The sequence below is a fragment of the Genypterus blacodes genome, unplaced genomic scaffold (genome assembly GCF_046128005.1).
Source record: "Genypterus blacodes isolate CSIRO-AG114 ecotype Tasmania unplaced genomic scaffold, CSIRO-AGI_Gbla_v1 ptg000015l_1, whole genome shotgun sequence".
Taxonomy (NCBI): Eukaryota; Metazoa; Chordata; class Actinopteri; order Ophidiiformes; family Ophidiidae; genus Genypterus; species Genypterus blacodes.
In genome coordinates, this window is record NW_027466829.1 from 5,061,746 (window position 1) to 5,081,220 (window position 19,475).

General features: G+C 45.8%; 1 protein-coding gene across 1 annotated transcript; it reads right to left on the reverse strand.

Annotated features, from left to right (window-relative positions):
* Nucleotides 1-1,181: 1,181 nt before the first annotated feature.
* On the reverse strand, nt 1,182-16,726 carry klf13 (Kruppel like factor 13). The gene is made up of 2 exons (XM_076169559.1): nt 15,934-16,726; nt 1,182-5,078 (listed from the first exon to the last, which is right to left on the reverse strand). Exons 1-2 carry the CDS (start codon nt 16,409-16,411, stop codon nt 4,780-4,782), a joined length of 777 nt encoding a protein of 258 aa, XP_076025674.1. The 5' UTR covers nt 16,412-16,726; the 3' UTR covers nt 1,182-4,779.
* Between the last annotated feature and the right edge of the window lie 2,749 nt (nt 16,727-19,475).

Consider the following 19,475-nt stretch of genomic DNA (forward strand, 5'->3'; position numbering starts at 1 on the left):
GAAATATTTTAACTTAGAACACTTGCATATAAACTATGCAGAGTTGCTTCATTAAATCCTGTACATAACATAAAAACATGTCATACTTTATAAAACTGTACACATTTGTTAAATGTCTGATAGTAGCAAGGTTTTGCACACTCAACATCTGGATTATCTTAATGAAGTTACCGTTATACTTTTGGCACACAATTGCATCAATCATGCTTGTACATTAAGATCAGTCATGATGAAGACGTCAGCTGAGATCCTCAGTGATGTGTTCATGTCAGGGACAGGAACTCTTTTTAAACCATGGATGTTAGTTTCTTTTCTTTACATACTTAACAAAGATCGATTTACTTATATGCACTCTTCATTAGCAGAAAACAATATTAAATGGTATATTTTGTAAAAAACCTTGTACTATATCTTAGTTGTGTTCTTGTTTAAAGTCTGTTTTCTTGGACTCATTTCAATCGCAGTTAAAGATCAATTCATTAAAATGCTGAAATCAAAATTGGGAGTAATTTACACTTTGACATCATCTCTCATACAGAAAGAAAAGGACAACAATCGACGACTATAAATCTGTGGAGCTCAGCGGGGAAGTAATCGTTTCTCTATTTGTATAATAAAATTCAAAAAACATAACGTGTATGATTTCCTTTTTGAATCCACAAGGTTGTGCAGGACCCTGGAGAATGTTTTTTATATATATATATATATATTTTTTTTTTTTTTACAAAATGTAGCCCAGTGTTTTCTTTACAGAAAAAAAGTTTTTTTTCCTTCAAGTAGGGAGAAATAAAACCAACAATTATTTGTGCTACACAAATATGAGCTGAACGACGGATGTATGATGAAGATATGAAGGTAGAACCCAAGTCAAATATTTTAGGAGGTATGAATCTTAAAAACACAAAACATTTCATATGAGACCAATAAAAAGCAATAATAATAATAATAGTAAAAAATACATTATGACTACATTGCTAACTCACAATGCTGTGGTCTCTAATCTTATGGAAAAAGAAGCTATACAATAAAGAAAATGAGTCCTTACATCTGAAATCAACGCGCAGAGGTCAAGAAGTTTCCTTTTCTTATCGTCGCCCTAGCAACAAACCCCCCTGCCCCTCCCCCCCACACCGCCGACTATTTTTTCCACACTGGAGGGATTTTCTTTTTTTTGACAAAACCCGCGTCCTGACATCAACAGAGAGCTTCTGATTAGAGAAGTGAAACCCGAGTGGGGAGAGAAAATATATCATAAAAAAAAAGAAACCTCGCCAAAAAAACAAAAATGTCAGCGTTAAAAAAGCTGTGAAATGACCTGAAGACATTGGAAAAAAAACAACCAAACAAACAAACAAACAAACCTATCATAAGAATAATAGACTATACACCTGTTCTCCAGAGAGGTTAAGTGAGTATTTGACAACAAAATAAAGTACAGTAAAAATGGAAATGTACAAAACTGTGTTCAATGGCCTTTTGAGTTGAATTCTTCAAGTAGGTTTGGTACAGTGAGAATAAGTTATCAGACATGTATGTCGATGGATGGATGGACCGGGATCAACATTTTTACGCTGTCACAGTCGTGTTAATATCAGATGGCAGGAGCGTCCTGGAGCCTACGAGGCCGCTGACACGATTTTTACGTTTTTAAAGGGGCGATTCGCTGAAAAGCAGCTCCAGAGTGTGTGCCCAGTGCTTTACTAAGGCGTAGTGAGGACCGTCCAGGTTTTTGTTTTTTTTCTGTTTTTAAAGATCGGCAGGAGCTGAGGCCTGTGCGACGGCGGCGGCGGCAGAGGCGTTTCCTGTGTTTCCAGTGTGGCAAGACACTGACCAGCAGCGAGCACTATGCGTACACCAGGAACGCACGCCGGGCGAGGCTGGGCTAGAAACTGATGTCAGCGTACAACAACAAAATCCACAAACTGTCTCTGTTGACCCTGAGGTAAATGTGCAGATTATGGACTGATATGTGATTGGGGTGTAACCTGCTTTAGGGTGAGCTACTCTGATTATTTTTTTCTTCTTCTTTTTTTTTTGCACGTTGTTGACAAAAGAGAAAATTCCACTACAAATCAAGATATAAAAAAAAAGAAAAAAAGGTGAGCTTGTGGATAGATACCAGGGGAAAAAAAGCTGCTCAACAGCCGTTTGGAGAATTTGCATGTGGAAAATGAAAAAGGGTTTCCAGAAAAAAGGGTAAATGTGGAACGCTCTCACAGTGCCTCTTTCACCCAGAGCTGCTGATCAGTGGCATTCAAAGTGTCATCTTGCAGCTCGGAAACTATTCAACTCGGCTCGTCTTACAGAGGGTTTCTTACACCAGGCCACTACTTCATTCTGTCTAAATAAGGGATGTTTTCTTTCTGCAGGATGTGATAGAGTTTATTCTTCACGTCTTTTGAAGAGAGATGGCCACTGTGGAGAGTGAGGGACAAGGCCTGCCATTCATACACGTACACCTGCTTGTCAGCCTCAAAAAACTCCCCTCCGCACTTTTCAGGGACGAAGCTGTTAACATGCATATGGAGAGACGGGCCCGAATTGGCCCGGGGTAGAAAGACGAAACGCGAAAAATCAGAGCGATGGAGGGTTTTTGACGTGACCAGACGACGTTGGGTGAATCCGTTTCCGACATTAAAAAGCAAACGTAGGCATAACACAGACGGAGCTGGGCCGCAGCAGTTTTGATAGCGGTGCCCGATTCTATAGAAGCTTTACTGTGCCTTTTGCCTGACTTATTGAGGCATGTCCGTCTAGAAACACAAGTTGGCGTTCTCACGGGGACATCGGAGCTTCACACGGAGCCGGAGAGCTCTGCACTCTGCTGATATGTTCGTTTTGGTTCAAAGGCTTTCTCGTTGACACAGTTTGAAACCAAAGAAAAAAGCCCCCTTTTGTTGTGAGAGCGAAGTTTGAAAGCAGCTGTTTGAGATGAGTTATCAAATTTGGATCGACGGTTTCCTGGAAATTTGACTCCGGCAGCTGTAATCTAGGATTTCTCCCTGTGCTTAGGATGGATTTGGATACACCCCACCCACACTGCTGGCGATGTCTAGGTAGTAGAGTTGTTGATACACGTATCTCTCAGGGAATAAGCGGAATACCCTACAGGTTGGATCAAACCCCGTAATTACGTCCAATTTCCCTCTCGCAATTGCCGTTGTTGGCCCGGGCGATCTTGGCGCGAAGGAAGGGAAGGGGGGAGAGGGAGGTGTGGGTGTCTACAATGGAGGGGTGTCTCCTCCTCTGTGCTGCTGAGCTCACGATAAACCTCCCCTCTTTATCTGGAGCCCTGTGAACCTTCCCTCTCTCGCCTGACTACAGCAGATAGCTGCTTTGTTAAATCGGCGTTCCGAGCCCAACCCACCTCCGCGCCGCCACACCCCCGGCCTACATTCGCCCCCAGTTAGGTAACCTCTCCGTAATCCGGACAAGCTGGGAGTTTCGCCTGGAGATGACAGGTAGAGCCAGAAACGAGGACTCCCAAGGAGCGGCGTGTTAGCACCGCTCCTGCAGGCCCGTGAATAGCTTCTTGTGGGATGCAGCTGTTTCCTCCAGGGAGGCCACAGCCGGGCAGAGTCGGGAGGGAAGTAAGCAGGCCTCCCGGCTCTACCTGCGATACTGCCAAGCACTGGCCCCGGGCCCCAATGAAGGGCGGCTCACAGGCCTGAACAGAAAGCCCTCATTCACTCTGGTCTTTGGTACTTTTTCCTATGTGCTTGGAAGAGGGATAAACATTGTTTCATCTGGAGTCCCTTTGTATGTGTGAAATCCTGGCTGATGACACAGCACTTTCTAAAAACAATGAACAGCTGCTTTGAAACTTTACCGTCTCTATTTAAAGGTTGTATAACTGAGAATATTTATGAAACTGTTAACCCGACATAATCCCCATCCTCCCACCGTGCAGTTTTACATAGTACACACTGCACGGCGGTGTGTGTAACCCAGTGTAATGATAAGCGGTGGAGATGAATTTCTTCGGGGTTGGGGGATCGTTTTCATCCCAAACCACTGTTACATTAAATATAAACCCCCAGTAGACGCCGAGCTGTTTCACGCACGTGAAGGTCGAGCGTGATCGGCATCCTTTGCACGCGAAAACCGACAAAAACAAAAGAGTGCAAATTGTGTGTTGAGTGTAAGGCTGCTATATACTATGTATGTATGTATGTATGTATGTATGTATGTATGTATGCACTGTTTGTATGCACTGTATGTTTCTCTTCACCAGGTTCATTCTTTCAAGCTAACAAGGCCATCCCTGAGCAGGGCGTAAAATTCAACCCCCGTTGAACTTCAGAGTAAAGTGATGAGTATATTGTGCAGTCAATGTGAGTACTGTTACGTACTGTGGTATTACAGAAATAGCAACTGTCTTCGATCCTGAGGTGTATGTATACCCCTTCTCCTCACCCATTCAAAAAAGAAAGAAGAGAAACTTAACGTTTTGATAAGACTTGTCAGGGTGTCTGCTGTTCTTCTAACCCTTGATTAGTTGACGGTGAACATTGGACAACTAGGCATGATCAGAAGCTAAAAATACAGACATATGGTACAGAGTGTAAATATTGCCATCTGGGAAAGGCATTATCTTCTTTTAGGATCACACGTAATTGCACTACAATAAGCACTTATGTACAGTATGGTACACCACAGCAAGCGCGGGAGTAGCAAAGGGAGGGGGGGAGGGGATGCTGACGACTGTGCAACACAAGTGTTATGACGAGAACACGGGCCTCGTGGTGTCAGAGGCGGAAAGTGCGACTGGGTTCGAGTTTAAGGCGAGTTGGCTGGGCTGAGGGTGGGACTGGAGGCGTCCGAGCGGCTGTAGTCGCTGAGGGAGCTCGGGCGCGTGGTGCCGCCGCCGCTGTGGGGCCTCTTCAGCATGCCGGGCTGGAAATCTGAGTGGCGACGGGCGTGCTTCATCAGGTGGTCGCTGCGCATGAAGCGCTTGTCGCACAGCGGGCAGCCAAACTTCTTCTCCCCCGTGTGGGTGCGGTAGTGGCGGGCCAGCTCGTCAGAACGGGCAAACTTCTTACTGCAGTCGGGCCAGGTGCAGGGGAAAGGTCGTTCTCCTGAGGAACGGAAAGACAGACACGGACAGCTGTCAGTATAGAATGGAAACAAACACAGGTGAGACTTACTGCTGACTAAAAGCACACACACAAACACATACACACGCATGTAATTTATTGGGCACTATTTAATTATAAATGACGACTGACCTTGATACAACAGACAACTGCAGTGTTAGCCGAGCTACGCCAAGAGTTGCCAGCGTTCCTAGCTACCTTCCTAGCACTGCCGCTACAAACTAGCTTAGCCTTCTTGTCGTTTCACAAGAACAAGACGTGTCAGGTTTTCAAAGTGAAAAGCTATAAGACGTCAACATTGAGAGACATCCTGAGAGACGCTCCATTTACTCTGTCGCATTTCATAATTAATGGAAATGTGCAATTAAACTTAAACTCTAAATAGGCTGCTACTGTATGGTTAGCTAGTAGTAAAGTCACCACAATGGAACTACTTTTCTCAGCGGAAGCTTGTAATTAGTGATATATTGGTCTCTATATATTGCAGGGTTAAATGCATATACACCCCGTAGTATTTTGAGTTTAACTTTGAAACTCAGATAACGATGAGAATCATGAGTGCAAAACAAAACGTATGAAAGTCATTAGCGTGTTCATATTCCCACACTCTGATGGTGAAGCCTACGCTCTGAACATTACCAAGAGCTGCCCGAAGCTCCACAGTGGGAGTGGTGATTCATTATAAGGTGTTTATAGGTTGACAAGTTGCGAGCACTGAGGTGCACAGCCAACACACACTTAGCTGATGGAGACTGAGCACTTCTCTGTTCTGAGTCACTGGGGCATAATGATCCAAAGGTCACTGATAGGTTGGGTGAAAGTCTGCGTGGACTGACGCTCACCAGCTTGAACTCAGAAGGCTGGAAAAGGCTGTCGTCGGGTAGATTGCTGAGGAGTTGGTCCAGTTTAGGTGAAGCAAACACACGATATTATTATCTAAACTAAACAGCACACATTCACAATCATTATCCAGCCCATTTTCCAACATCTAACTATCTGTGACTTGGCACACAGGCACTTGTACCCTTCCCCCTCAATCAGGCAATAAAAAGGGGGCTTTGACACAAATCTACCCAAAGCCAGATGGCACTGTATATCTTGTAGTTTCCTTCTATTCTGATGTGTGGAGTCTAAACGTGGAGCGCTGTATCCACCGGCCAATGTATCTAATTCTGCTCCTTTTACTTCCATTTCAGCGAGTTTCTGCCTGACAATAGCCAGATACAGGATTCTAATTTTACCAGCGACGACCTTGCAGCGCTGCACAGACTGGTAGGACTTCTTCTTTTCTAAAGTTATACGTCTTCGCTGAGAGTGAGATCAATGGCAACGCGTCCGCCGAGAGATAAACGACAGAATCGTGCTGTAAAAGAATAGAGGCAGAAATGCGTGACTGTTTGTAGGTAGCAGGACAAAAGAAGCAAATAAGACCAGGCTTGCCACATGCTATCTTTGTTCTGTGGTTTCCCTCTGGGCCACAGTGGAAACAGCGCTGCTAAGCATCAAACGATCAAATGCTACCTGATGCCACTCAGTCTCAAAAACAAGAACTCAGTGCACTAGAGTCCGGACCACCTCCCTCTCTCCCTCCCTCTCTCTCTCCCTCTCTGTCTCTCTCTATACTGCATGGTTACAAAACATGCAGACAGACAGAGCAAGTCTAGACAGCCCGGTCTGTGTTCCTGCCTCAGACGCCTCACCTCAAACTCCGTCAGCCCTGCCCACTACAGAACTCTGGCACGCACAGACTCATAGAGTGTGTTGCGTGCAGCGCTCACACTCGGATATACATATTCATGCTTCTGCGAGCGTGCAAAGCAGTCGCCTTTGTCCACAGATTCTCCTTCCATGTAAAGTATACACACGTCTGCCCACAACAAGAATTTAGGCAATCTATAAACATGAAGAGGCTCTGGTTGGTTGTTGGGGTTAAACTCCACTAATCTCATTGTACATAGTCCTGACTTCAAACCTTAATACCTCCACAAAGGAGTTTATGTTTTCTGTTTGTCTTCTAGCAGGATATCTTAAATACTTAGCAACCGATTTCAACAAGACTTGCTGGGCTGCTTGGACGTGATCCAGGGAAGAAACTGTTAAATGTTCCACTTGTGAAACGTTACTCACAGGATAAAAATTCTTTCCCTGCATTTCTTTCCGGCTCCTTCCCCATTAATCCATACAGACCATTTACACCTCACTAGATTTTCCAGCATTTAGATTTTTTGGATCTCCTCCTACAATACTCAGTCAATTGTCACAAAATAATACAATTACAATGTCTAGACCAAGATTTTCAAAGGTGTCATGTTTGTTTTTTTTACAGATTTCCTGTTAGATGACATGTTGGTGATTGTGGTCCAGCTGTAACTGCTTAAATTGGATCACTCAGAGTCTTGATTGGAGGACTGCTTGGCCTTGGCAGAGGTTTGAACTCTCTGATTGCCCTCTAGTTAACAAGAGAAAGCATCTGCCTTGCCACCTGGCACAGCAAAATGAGTTATAGTCTAAAAAAGTGAAGCTCTAAGCTGTGCTGGCTGCTTAAGGCTCAGTCACCAGTGTAACAGATCCAGTGACATGAATATTTAAGCAGACACCAGAGAGCCGGGCTGAGATATCCAGGCTCACTGCCCCGATACAGTAACGCCGTCATTCTGGAAGCGTCAGGTATCCAACGGCAACTGACCCAGATGCCCCAAATTATTTAGAGCTCCAGAGGTTCTTTGATGTGAGCCTTGCCTAGGAACATCCACTGGTATAGAGAGGAAGAAGAAGAAAAAAACGTGCAATGCTCCAATTATCTGCTGCGGTTGTTTCATAACACAAAGCTCGGGGTGTTCATGTGCGTGGTAATTTCTGCTAACAAAGGAGCGGTTTAGGGAACAAACGCTTTGATCCTGAGTGGAAATGATGATAGGATCTTTTATGGTCGCTGATGGGAGGGTGTCACTCTGTTAGATATTTCAATACGCTGCAGCCATTAGTCAGCACCTCCATTAGAATGAGAATGTGGCTCGCTGACACCCCCCCATCCTCGTCCTGCTCTTCATCCCATTCACTCCCAGTGTTCAAGCGCTGCACCGTGGCGACCGTGACGCCAGCCCCCACAGATTGGCTATCCCATATCTGGCAGCGCGCCACAGCCAGTGGGTGTGGTTTGTCTCTCTCAGAACGTGGCGGTTGAAAAGGGCGAGAGGGTGGGGGTGGGGGTGGGGGGGAATGAGGGAGGCTTTTCTCTAACGAACACAGTGACCCAGTTACCCGCAAAGTCAGTTACATCATACACACAAACTGTAACTCGACTAAGCACGAGTGTCCCCCCTCCAAGGCGATGCGATTATGTCACAGGTACTCTTGTTATATAACTGTTCTCTCTGGGTCAGTAAATCTCATCTCAACACTGCTCCTCTTCCTCCATCCTACTCTCATTAATGTCTGAAACGTGGCCTCCTGACTCGCTGCAGAAATGGTTAACATGTAATGGAATCTGGGTTTATCTGGCGGCTGTAAGGGGATGCTGTCTGAGATCAAATCACTTTTTGACGTGAGCAGCAGACGCAACTCGATTCAACTCCATCACCTGCTCTCCTCACCAGCGCTACCAGCATCACAAGCCGGAGCAGATGACATTCCTGATGTTTCCTCAGCCATGGGCCGGTCACACATTTGAAAGCTGTGCGAGCACTGCAGGCGGAGGAAAACAAGCTTTGCGTGAGCACATCAGAGATCACCTTGAACTTCTCTGCACAGCGAGCACCACAACAGGAAACGCACAGAGCTCAGAAGCACAACAAGGTGCACACTAAACACATATGAACTCTCTCAAGCTGGAGACAGACATACACACACACACAGCTCATTACGTTTGGAGCGACCTCACCTCAGTGATGGCTTAGCGGCGCAGCCAGTTTGGCAACATCAAATGAAAGGGACGCCGCCAGCTCCAATGGTAGGGCTCGGCACAATCCTATAATTTAGTTACATGTTTACAACAGACTATGACGTGGAGCCGAGCAGGAGCCAGAAGGCGTCCACCGGGCTTGATTCTGCATAATACTAAAATGACTGCTCAGACAGACATCAGCCTAACCACTGGAGCGAGCCTCTGCCCATGACGCTATAGGGTTAACCCGTCTGCACCCAGCCTCTCCCTCAACACACACTATCACACGCCAAGAGGATATAAACACAAACATGTGCGTGGAACAATAAATACACATTAAGCTTAGGCAGCGTCTCTTTTCATTGTTCAAACAGCAATAACCGTCTCACAACACGCAGGCTTCACTCGCGCAAAAAATAACAACAAAGGCTCATGGAAATCTGTGCGGTCTGTAGGGCGAAAAACACGCCGCTCGATTTGAGAGTGGAGCACAACTGTTTACCTGCCTGTTCATATATGATGAATTAACTCTGTGGAAAGGAGTCAAATTACAGAGAAGATCAAAACATGCTTCCTCAGAACCTCCATTTAGTTTGAGAATGAGTCGTCTCTGCAGAGGAAAGAACCTTTGGGTGGGTCTGGCGTAGGCGGCGGGGATCTTATGCTCGGGGAGAAAGCTCCTAAAACACAGAGCATCTCATCTATTATCATCTTTTGTCTTTATTGAGGGGACCTTGCTTGGCGTGGAATAGCCGGCCTCCCCTTGTGAGCCTATAGCTGTCAGGTTGTGAACAATAGCGGCAGCCTCGCTCCCAGCAGGAGAGGCTCTCCTGTAATGCATTTCAATCAGACAGGCCGTGCGTACTAACCGTAACTCACTCCCTTCGGCCGGCACTGCACAGGGCTATTGACATTCACCCAGAGACATGCGGCGGGGTCGAGGGTGACTGTCTGATTCCTGCACACACTTAGCCATACATTACTTTAACACTTTAACTCTTTGGGGGTAAGAAATGGCTTGATCGCATTGACCAGCTCATCACATTTACCTCAATTAGTTAGAGTGGGCACTCTCATTCGGCCTTGAGTGCGAGCTAAAATGACTCGCAGCCTTGTTGTGTTGCCGGCAGTCTCCTTATCTTTTTCACCCTGGTTAAGTAAGGACATGTGAGCAGCTGCAGCCAGAACCTGGTGTTGGTGGTTTCTCAGACGCTTTGGCACAGGCAGGTAGGAGAAGGGATACCCAATCATCCATGACTCTGACTCACACGCCACAACGCCAGCTCATTTCACTGATGGAGTCTGACACTATAGCTCATACAGAGACAGACAACCTTACTAGTGAGCATCAAACAAAGAGCCCCAGCCCTGCCGGTTCCTGAGAGGCCTCCCCTCACTGCGCAGAGAGAGAGAGATAAGAGATACAGACTTTAGATGGTGCCTGCTGTCCAATGCCTTATCTGATACACTGGTGGAAAGTGTGAGAGAATTTTTCTATGTCTCATTGAGAAATGATTATGCTCTCCTTCCCCCCACGAGTCCACAAAGTACTCTTCATCGCGTGCCGAGGGCCACACCCCTTTGTGCCGTGGTCTGCCACAATCTGATTTATCGCACAGAGAAAGGGGACACACCTTACATACCACAGGGAACATAAACAGCTCAACGACACACAGCAAAACCTCCATCTGACAGCGGCTACACAACAATTTCTGCATTTCTCATACTGGAGCTGCAGTCAGGGTCTGACTCTCAGCCTGAACCTTCTCCAGGCTGGACTGACAGGGGTGTTCCCCGCTACAGAGGTCACAGCCCTTCAAACGTTAATCAGATTAGCTGCACATGCAGCTGAATAAATGACCTACATCAATGGAGGGCATTGACAGTGAATATCCTGGTATCCATCCCCACCCCCACCCTGCTGCACTGTATATTCTCTTTCTTTGTGCTGCAGATCCTGCCCTTGCGTGCGAGATGTGGTCGGTGGTTTTAGAACAGTGGAGGTGAAAAATGCGGCGTTCCACAGGTCTAGATCCCTCTCTTCCTGCCTTTGGTAATTGACACCCTGCTTCAAGCCACGGCCAGGGCTTGGCCTCGCAACACAACACGCTTCAGCACCTATTTTTCTTTGCGGGAGTGTGGGAGGGGCTGGAGAGACGGGGGGTTAGACAGAGCGGCTTTTATAGAACTCAAGAGCTAACTAGAGAATACATGAACCCTGCGGAGCGCTGATAACACAGCAGACAGCTAACGACAGGGGTCTTCCACCATTATGACTGCCACCATGCTCGGCTGCTTTATCATAATTACATGGGCTGTATATTACAACATTAGTAAGTCAGTGAGCTTTGCCTGTGACCACATAGTGTAGCATATGGACAGCATGTACAGTATAACACCACACTCCTTGCAGATGCCCACCTAAGCCTTTCATGGACAAGGATCTGAGAGAAACGAGCAGCTCTGACACAGAGGATTAGAACAGGCAAGATGGTGGTTTGGTTTTATTTACATCCTAGGGATCAAGTAGATTTAACTAATACCTTGTTTCTATTGGACGTATACTGTACAGCTACACGTAACCTACATGGGCCAACCAGCTTTAAGCCGCGTTTAGGAAAAATCTAATCTAGTGGAAAATACTGGAATTTGTCCATCTGTGAATCACCAGAATGGAGACAAATGGGGGCTAAACCTGTCGTGTTATTGAACTGGAAGAAGTATGACTAAACTGGGAGGGATGGTGGAAATCCTGGCTTGTGGCAGGCAGGCAGACAGAGTGACCTCGTTGCCCCTGTAGAGTTGCTGACCAATATAGAGGTAAGGTCAGGCTCAAGGAAGAGCAGGAAAACCCCATCTCCACCCTGCTACCTCATCACTGCCACCAACCACACAGGAACACAGTGCGCTCTGTGTCGCAGAGCCGGCCAGCTATGAAACCGCAGGCAGCGATGCAAGCGTGAGACTCCTGCTTGCTTTTCCATGTGGAATTTGGCGATAATTTCATGTTTAAAAAGTGTCATTAACCACAGTTATTTGCCTGAAAATAGAAGGCGTGCATGAATAACTGGGTCTGCATGGTGGCGGAACTGTGCTGCCAGGTGGTGCCTCTGATTTGTGAGAACAGACAGAGTAGGGCTTTACAACCAGCGCACAATATTAGAGGTACCCCCAGCAAGGCACAAAAGAGAGCCGGACAAAACGTCAAACCAACTGTAAAATATAGCATTAGGCCCTTTTGTCTTTGAGAAATATTGACCCTGTCTCTGCCGGTGATGCAAATCGTTCTGTCCCGGTCTTGTACAAGATGGCCTTTTGTCAGGCCCAGCTGTGGGGGGCACAGAAGGGCCGGGCTGTTCTTTCTGAAGAAGACATGACTTATAATGAGCTTGTCAGGGGCCATCTCTCCTTTTCTCAGGGCACTTTGCATGACATGACCAAAGCAGAGTAATGAGGCTCCGCAGAAAAAACGTTGTGTCCTTTACGACCACAAGCCACCTCTGGGGAACTGGATCCTCATCATTAGATTCGGTTATAACTCTTAAGAAGGCGTCAAAGCAGAATGAAAGTGTGAAATGTAACCCAGCGATGGGAAGACAACAACTTAGCAGGAGTCAGAATAAGTTTCTTGTTTATGGTTTTGTTTTTGTGGTAAGGCTGCTTTCACATTTTCTCAACCCTTTGTTCCATGTGACACTAACAAAATGTTCCAGCATTCCATGATTCCATTTTCCACAGTGCAGGATAAGTGCATGCAAAGCCCCCACCTCCAATGAGCAAAGATCAGACAAAGCTGTCTGGTAACCTTAGACCCCCAAACTACTACGGATTCAAACTCAATGAGGTATAATGAGAGATTTATATGCACTCTGTACCCCTGTGTCTGGAAATTGCCCCCACACAACCAGTGCAGGAGGAGAAAAGTTAAATTAAACACCTCAGACTCCCCCAATGACCGACTTAAATAGACAAAGTCATGTAGAATGTACAGCTATATATATGACTTACTTCAGCTTCTAAATCTAAGCTGATCACATCATGTATCTCTCCAGTATCTCTAATGTTTAAAAGATTTCCCAGATTTGCCTCTGGATCTGGAATCTGCACCGATATGTCACAAGTTCCTTTTTGAGTAATCCTCCTGACAAACAAGCTAATAAAACCAACCAGCAGATGTTAGTGACAACATAGTCTCTCTGTTGGAGGTAATTACAAGGCCAGCTCATTTTTCGGAGGATGATTACAATGGGAATTGACCAGCCGACACGGAATCTTCACTGTACCACTAACAGTGTTTCAGTACTTTATTACCTCAACCAAATCTAAATGAGATGCATTACAGGCATCATAATGTTATTGAACATTCATGCCGGAGACTGACTGGAAATTTAATAAAACTGTGGTAAGCTCAATTTTCATACTATTCATCTGTGTAAGTGATAAGCAGCAATATATCCAAACTGCTTCCCAGTGACTAATGAGGAATTAGAAATTCCGGCAAACCACATTAAACACAGAATTACAAACTGAAGCGTGAACCTCAAACAGCGCAAAAATTATCTCAAGACATTATTACTGAGCCTGGTTCATTTTGACAGAATAATAGAATTGATGTTTCTATACTGTAAACATTCCCCAAAATATATATACGCCAGCTTAGGTTTCATCTCCTCTTACATTCTGACAAATTGCATGAAAAACCTAAGAAGCCAGAGTGATGAAGCATTGGGTGTTGCAGAAGTCAAATAAGGACACCGCGTTCCTGGCTCTTTGTTTGGTGTCTGTAACACAGTGTTCACTTAGATAGGGGCGCTTGGCTGGGAAAACCTGGGCTGGAATCCATTCTCTCCTCACTCTGCTAGTAGGGGCTGAAGGAAAACACTGAGTCTGGCTCGCTGAAAGAGCTGCAAGGTTGGCTGAGGCTGAGAAGCTGAACTCAGATGACCCACATTCTGCGCCTATCCAATCGCATGTGCAGAAAGCCACATTATCAGAATTTATGGGAGACAAACCAATCATAGGAGCAGACACAGCAGTGCAACCCCGACAGGAAGGCGAGCGAAAAGGCAAAAAGCTTGATGGACGAGAGACAAGGGCTGGGGCTGAAAGGGAGTCGTAAAACAGCACTAAAACCACACGGGCAGCCTGCGAAGGAAGCACGCTGGCTCTGAAAGAAGGGCAAGTTTGGCCCAAGTGCGATGACTCAAGTTCTCTCTGACTGTCCAATCAAATGAGCAGAGAAACATTAGAGGATGCAAACCAATTGCAAAGCCGGTCGCAGGGGAATATTCCAACAGAAAGGCTGTCATAGGCAAAATAGAAGGGCAGGGCTGATGGCAATAAAACTGCCCTGGAACACACAGCGAGGTGGACCGGGGCTGTTTATATCTGTTGGAAGGCATTTAACTCATTGCTTATGCACACACGTAGGGAAAAATCAATGTTCACATCTCTCAGCAGGAATCAGGCACAATATCAGCCTCTGACTACACAGCAATGCAGTCAGCAGTGTTTGGACCGAAATATAACAATGTTGGATTGATGCCATGCATTTATAAAAAGCAGTGCAATAGTGAGGCTGTGATATTCACACGTGGTTGCATTTCTGCTCTCATATGGCCTCCATATGAGAGAACAGAGTGCCACGAGGAGAGGCAACGCAAAGGTGGGTTACATAAGCTTCAATAGAAGGTATTAAATGGAGAGATTGTAATAGATAATAGTAGGTTTTAATAGGTAATGTGTGGGTTATGTGCAAGGGGTTTCCAATTCAATCTCAAGCAGATATCTGTCATTTAATGGGGATGATTGATCATGGGATGAAAGAAGGAGTCATTTTATCATTGACAGATGGGTCAAATTCATACCAAATGTTTCCTATGCCTTCACCAGCATGTTATTTTTCCATGAGGATGGTGTGTATAAAGGATGAGCAGTGTGTGTGTGTGTGTGTGTGTGTGTGTGTGTGTGTGTGTGTGTGTGTGTGTGTGTGTGTGTGTGAGTGAGCTGCAGAGAGAGGGAGAGGGAGAGGGAGAGAGAGAAGCTGCTCAGTCTGGGCTCATCTAGCTGAGTCTGTTGCTGGCCAGATCAGCTGGCAGTCTGTCTGTGGGGGTGTGGCACATCACAACAAAGGGCTCTGGGCAGACAGGCGACTGCACAGCGTTTGTCAACCCCCCTATTTAACTTCATCTGCGTCCTTTCCCCCCTCTGTAGCCTATTCTGCGGAATGCAAAGAGCAAACATGCAGGTATGGCGCTATAGGAGAGCGCAAACGTCATCTTTCCGGGGCTGGATTCTAAAAACTTTTTGCATGCCCACGTAGTGTGCAGGGGTGAAACTAGGATATGCTCTGATCCAGATAATAGAATGTGGCGACGGCTATTTGATTTTTTGATTTTTTGCCGCTAAACTGACTCAAGCCTGCTGGGATTAATACGCCAAAACTGGAGTGATCAGTGTGTTCTTCTGCATTTGCACTGCAGCGTGGGTTCGGAGCCTGATTCCTTATGCAGAGGGAGCCCGAGTGGAGAGCCGTGACAAAGCTCCGAGTCCGCGAGTGGGAGTGGCACCATTCTTTTTTCTTTTTTTTTTTTACTCCCTCCCACGAAATCATAAGGACATTTCGCAAAGTTCATCCAACTTAAAAGGAGCAATGCATATGTACAATAACAACAACAACAACAACAACAACCTGCATCTATTTTTGCGCCTATACGCCGATCATCTCCATACTGGGCGGATCCATAGACGTTACAACACACATGACTCGATGAAACACACTCACAGTCAGCCACCCCCCTGAGTGAAAACACCGTCTTCACCGTGAGAGAAACCACACTTTTCTGCAGCATTATCACTTTTAATGATCCCATCCATTCTTACAAACAAGGGCAGCAGCCGTAAATGCGTCAATTTAGTACAACAACAAACATTTGCACCCCCAATGAAACTGACCTGTGTGTGTCCTTAGATGGGCTTTGAGATGGGACGATTTGCCATAAACTTTTTCGCAACCTGAATAGTGGCATTTGTGCTTTTTCTGAGGTGACTCCTGCTCAATTCGACCTCTCGATCTTTTGCCTCTTTGTTTGAGCGAAGGATCGGAGATGGTGGTAGGTGTGGCAGAGTTTCCATCATCTCTGAGGTTCGGCATGCTCTCATCCTTTATTTTTGCCTGCTCGGCAACATTGTTGGGAGTCTGCTGGTTAAAATCCGCCAGAATCCGCGCCACCACAAAAAGAGAGGAGTTGTCTTTGACCAGAGGCTCTTTAATGTCCTCCCCGGTCTTGTCAGAGGATGGGATCTCTGGTTTAATCTCCCTATTCCCTTTAGGAGCGTGAACAATTGCACGACTGGACATAGAAACAAGGCACTCTGCTGCAAAGTGATCCATTTTGTCTTTGAAACAGCCCCCTCTGCTTCTGAATGACATTCAAAAATACACTGGTGGCGTGTAGAAAAAGTAGTAGTTGCTCCGTGGTTCCCTTTGTTGGTGCGTTGGTGAGGATGAGGAGGTCGCTCTCATCTGAGACTTTATGATCTTACCCGGCTTCCTCCCAGTATCATCCTGTGATAGAAACGCCTCGTAGCAAAGAATAGAAACAACGCAGACGAGCCCCCCCACTCGGGAAAACAAAACAAAACCCCTACGTCTTATTGAAGTGCAACGAGGCTGGTCAGAGGAACTCTACAAAGTTGAAAGTGTTGACTCCCATCGCGGCTCCAACACTCTCCAGCGCGGTGTGTGTGAGCGCCTGTCCCTGTGCTTGTATCCATGCTGGGGGCGTGTCGTCCGGCAGCGCTCGGCAGCACCGTCAGCGCAGCCGCTCACTCATTGGACGCTGCGTGTCCCTAAATGCACCATGCAGCCTGACTTAGCTTCAAAGTTTCACCACAGGTTGCTACCGTGCATTGAAATGACGAAACCCACTGGTGTTGCAGACGGAAGATACAATATAGGCTAAAAATATATAGGATGGCGCATATGGGTGTGTGTGTGTGTGTGTGTGTGTGTGTGTGTGGTGCAGCTTTATAGATTTGTACTGCAGCAGCACATGCAGGAGGCTGATGCATGCAGAGCTCAAATGTGTACCAAGCAGGTCACCGTTACAGCAGAGGTGCACGTCCTGATTTTGAAGATTTAGGGAACAATTTGATGAATCTGAATTCTTTAATTTCCACCATGGTGAAATTCATTCAATGTAATTTATTAAAAAACACCACTGATTGACAGGGATGACATCATGACAATGGAAACTTCAATAATTATACATATGTACATAAACATACAATACAGGATCACAATCTTCAAGTCTGTTTTAAGGATTATTACTTTGATATTTTTTACCCCCCCCCCCCCCCATTATTATCATTAATAATAATCAATAACAACAATATCAATATGGATCTTCACATTTCAGATGGATGCGATTCAATCTCCATCTCTAAACTCTCTGCACCAGAATGCATCAATGTGTCTTTACATCCCTGCATTCATCTCATTCCATTTCTATTCTGTCTCTTTATGACTAATGGGATTTGATGAATAAAGGCAGAGACGTCACTGAGGAGAGCTGCAGCTCAGGAAGACAGGCGACAGACAGCATGCAACACAACAGAGCCTCCAGAACCCTTTGCTTGCTGCCTGTGGTATATGGGGCACGCTGCTGCCATGCTTAGGGTCCCCTTGTTAGGGTCTCCTTGTCCCCTTGTCCCCTTGTCCCCTGCGTCAGGGAGGGTCAGTGAATACAAAATTATTCTGCCTGATCGCCTTTATCCTGTCAGGAAAGATGTCAATCCCGATGGGAGCGGCCTCTTAACATGATAACAAGTCATCGACACCAAATGGAGGATTATCTTGTTGAAGGATGGTGTTCCATCTCTCCAGAGACGTTCTATCTACATCCAGGCTCACTGAGGCTGTTGTGGCAGTTCACGCTGGCCCAGTACCTCAGTAAGACACTTTCAATTCTTAATTTCTCTCTTGAATTCCTCACCTATATGCATGTCTTTAATGTAGCATGTTAGTCATCAACAAAGAGCGCAGGGCCTCTGGCCAAGGAGAAGGTGGAGCAGAGAGCCCACATGCTTCCAACTGCCGGATTACTGGATAAACCTGCTGAGATTCCACACAGGGAAAATAATTCTTCTTCACAGCCTCTCATGAGCTTTTAATGATATTCGAGCCAACTGAATGTAGAATCAGGAGCAGGAACATGACTGCAGTACTTATTATGACTGTTTACGTTCCCTGCTAACATGTTACGCAATGCAATGTTTTGGTTTGTCAATGCAGATAAATTGATAGATGATCTATGTTGATAGGTAAATGATATTTGCTGTGGTTGTCTACTCAAAGGGAAAATGTTCCACTCAATCAGATATCATATACATTTTTGGAAGATGGTGGCTTCGCTTCAGTGACCCATAAACCTTCCCCCGATCATCTCTGCGCTTTTTGCGGTTTGAGGTCCAGCCGGCCACCACAGGCAACTTCAATTCCTCCGCAGTTCCTTTCCTCCAGCAGGAGACAAGTAACAGCATTGTGGGGAGGAGCAACTCAAGATGGCTACAGGTCTGTGTGACAGAAAATATTTTCCAGGAACATGAAATGAAATCCATAACAAGGCCGCTTCCGTTTGTTTTGTTTTATCTGCAGCTCCTCCAAGAGGTCAGTGTGGTCTGGAGAACCGCAGGTCACCAGCTACAAAGTCCTGATAGAAAACAAACCAGCTGACCTTATTGATTTTAGTGAGGACTCGCTTGAATCACCACGTCCCAGTTAACCCCGATCACCACACACAGCTCATTATGTGGCAGAGCCTTTTAGGGCGAAATCTATCCGGGATTAGGAATATGAACATTTTGTACATAATGTTCCAGCGCTCAATTGCTCTTACATTTCCGCTCTTTCATTTTGAGTTTATCAATCTAAATGCCCAATTAGTAAGCAGGTCCCATTTTAGCACCTTTGATAAGGATAAGAATAAACTTGCTCTCCGTCGATACAGGATTAGACCTGCTCCTCTGCAGCAGCTGATGCTCTCCTGTGAGAATGAATGCACACTTTCAGCACTGTGCACAAAAGCCCACACTAGAAAGTTCCCAGTGTTCAGTGTGAGCAAGGCGATGTGGCATTCAGAAGGCCATCTGGCTGTATTATTTTACATATTCTTTCACTCGGTGTTCTTGTGTTTCATGTGGTGCTTTGGCGGTCTTTTCTTATGACTGCGCTGTAAGAGGGTAGTTCCTCTTTCACACGGTTACTCCCCAGAGCTGAACTGAAATGAAACTGCGTGTGTGTGTTTGTCAGCTCAACCTGGGTGTCGAGCACAAGATGAGCGATTGAGACAGTGAGGAAATCAGATGCAGCTATTATAAACAAGCCTGTCTCAGCCGCCGGGGTCGCGTGTGAAGTTGTTATTAGTTGTGCTTAAGAAATTTCTCTTAGAGAGAAAAAAAAACAGTCAAACGTCTCTTTCTCTGTTGCCGCAGCA

What these genes read in the sequence shown, in the direction of transcription:
- klf13 (XM_076169559.1), bottom strand. Translation starts at nt 16,411, where the DNA reads ATGTCATTCAGAAGCAGAGGGGGCTGTTTCAAAGACAAAATGGATCAC. An exon ending in CCATCTAAGGACACACACAG is followed by an intron (nt 5,079 to 15,933) that starts GTCAGTTTCATT and finishes TCCGTTCCTCAG; the next exon opens with GAGAACGACCTTTCCCCTGC.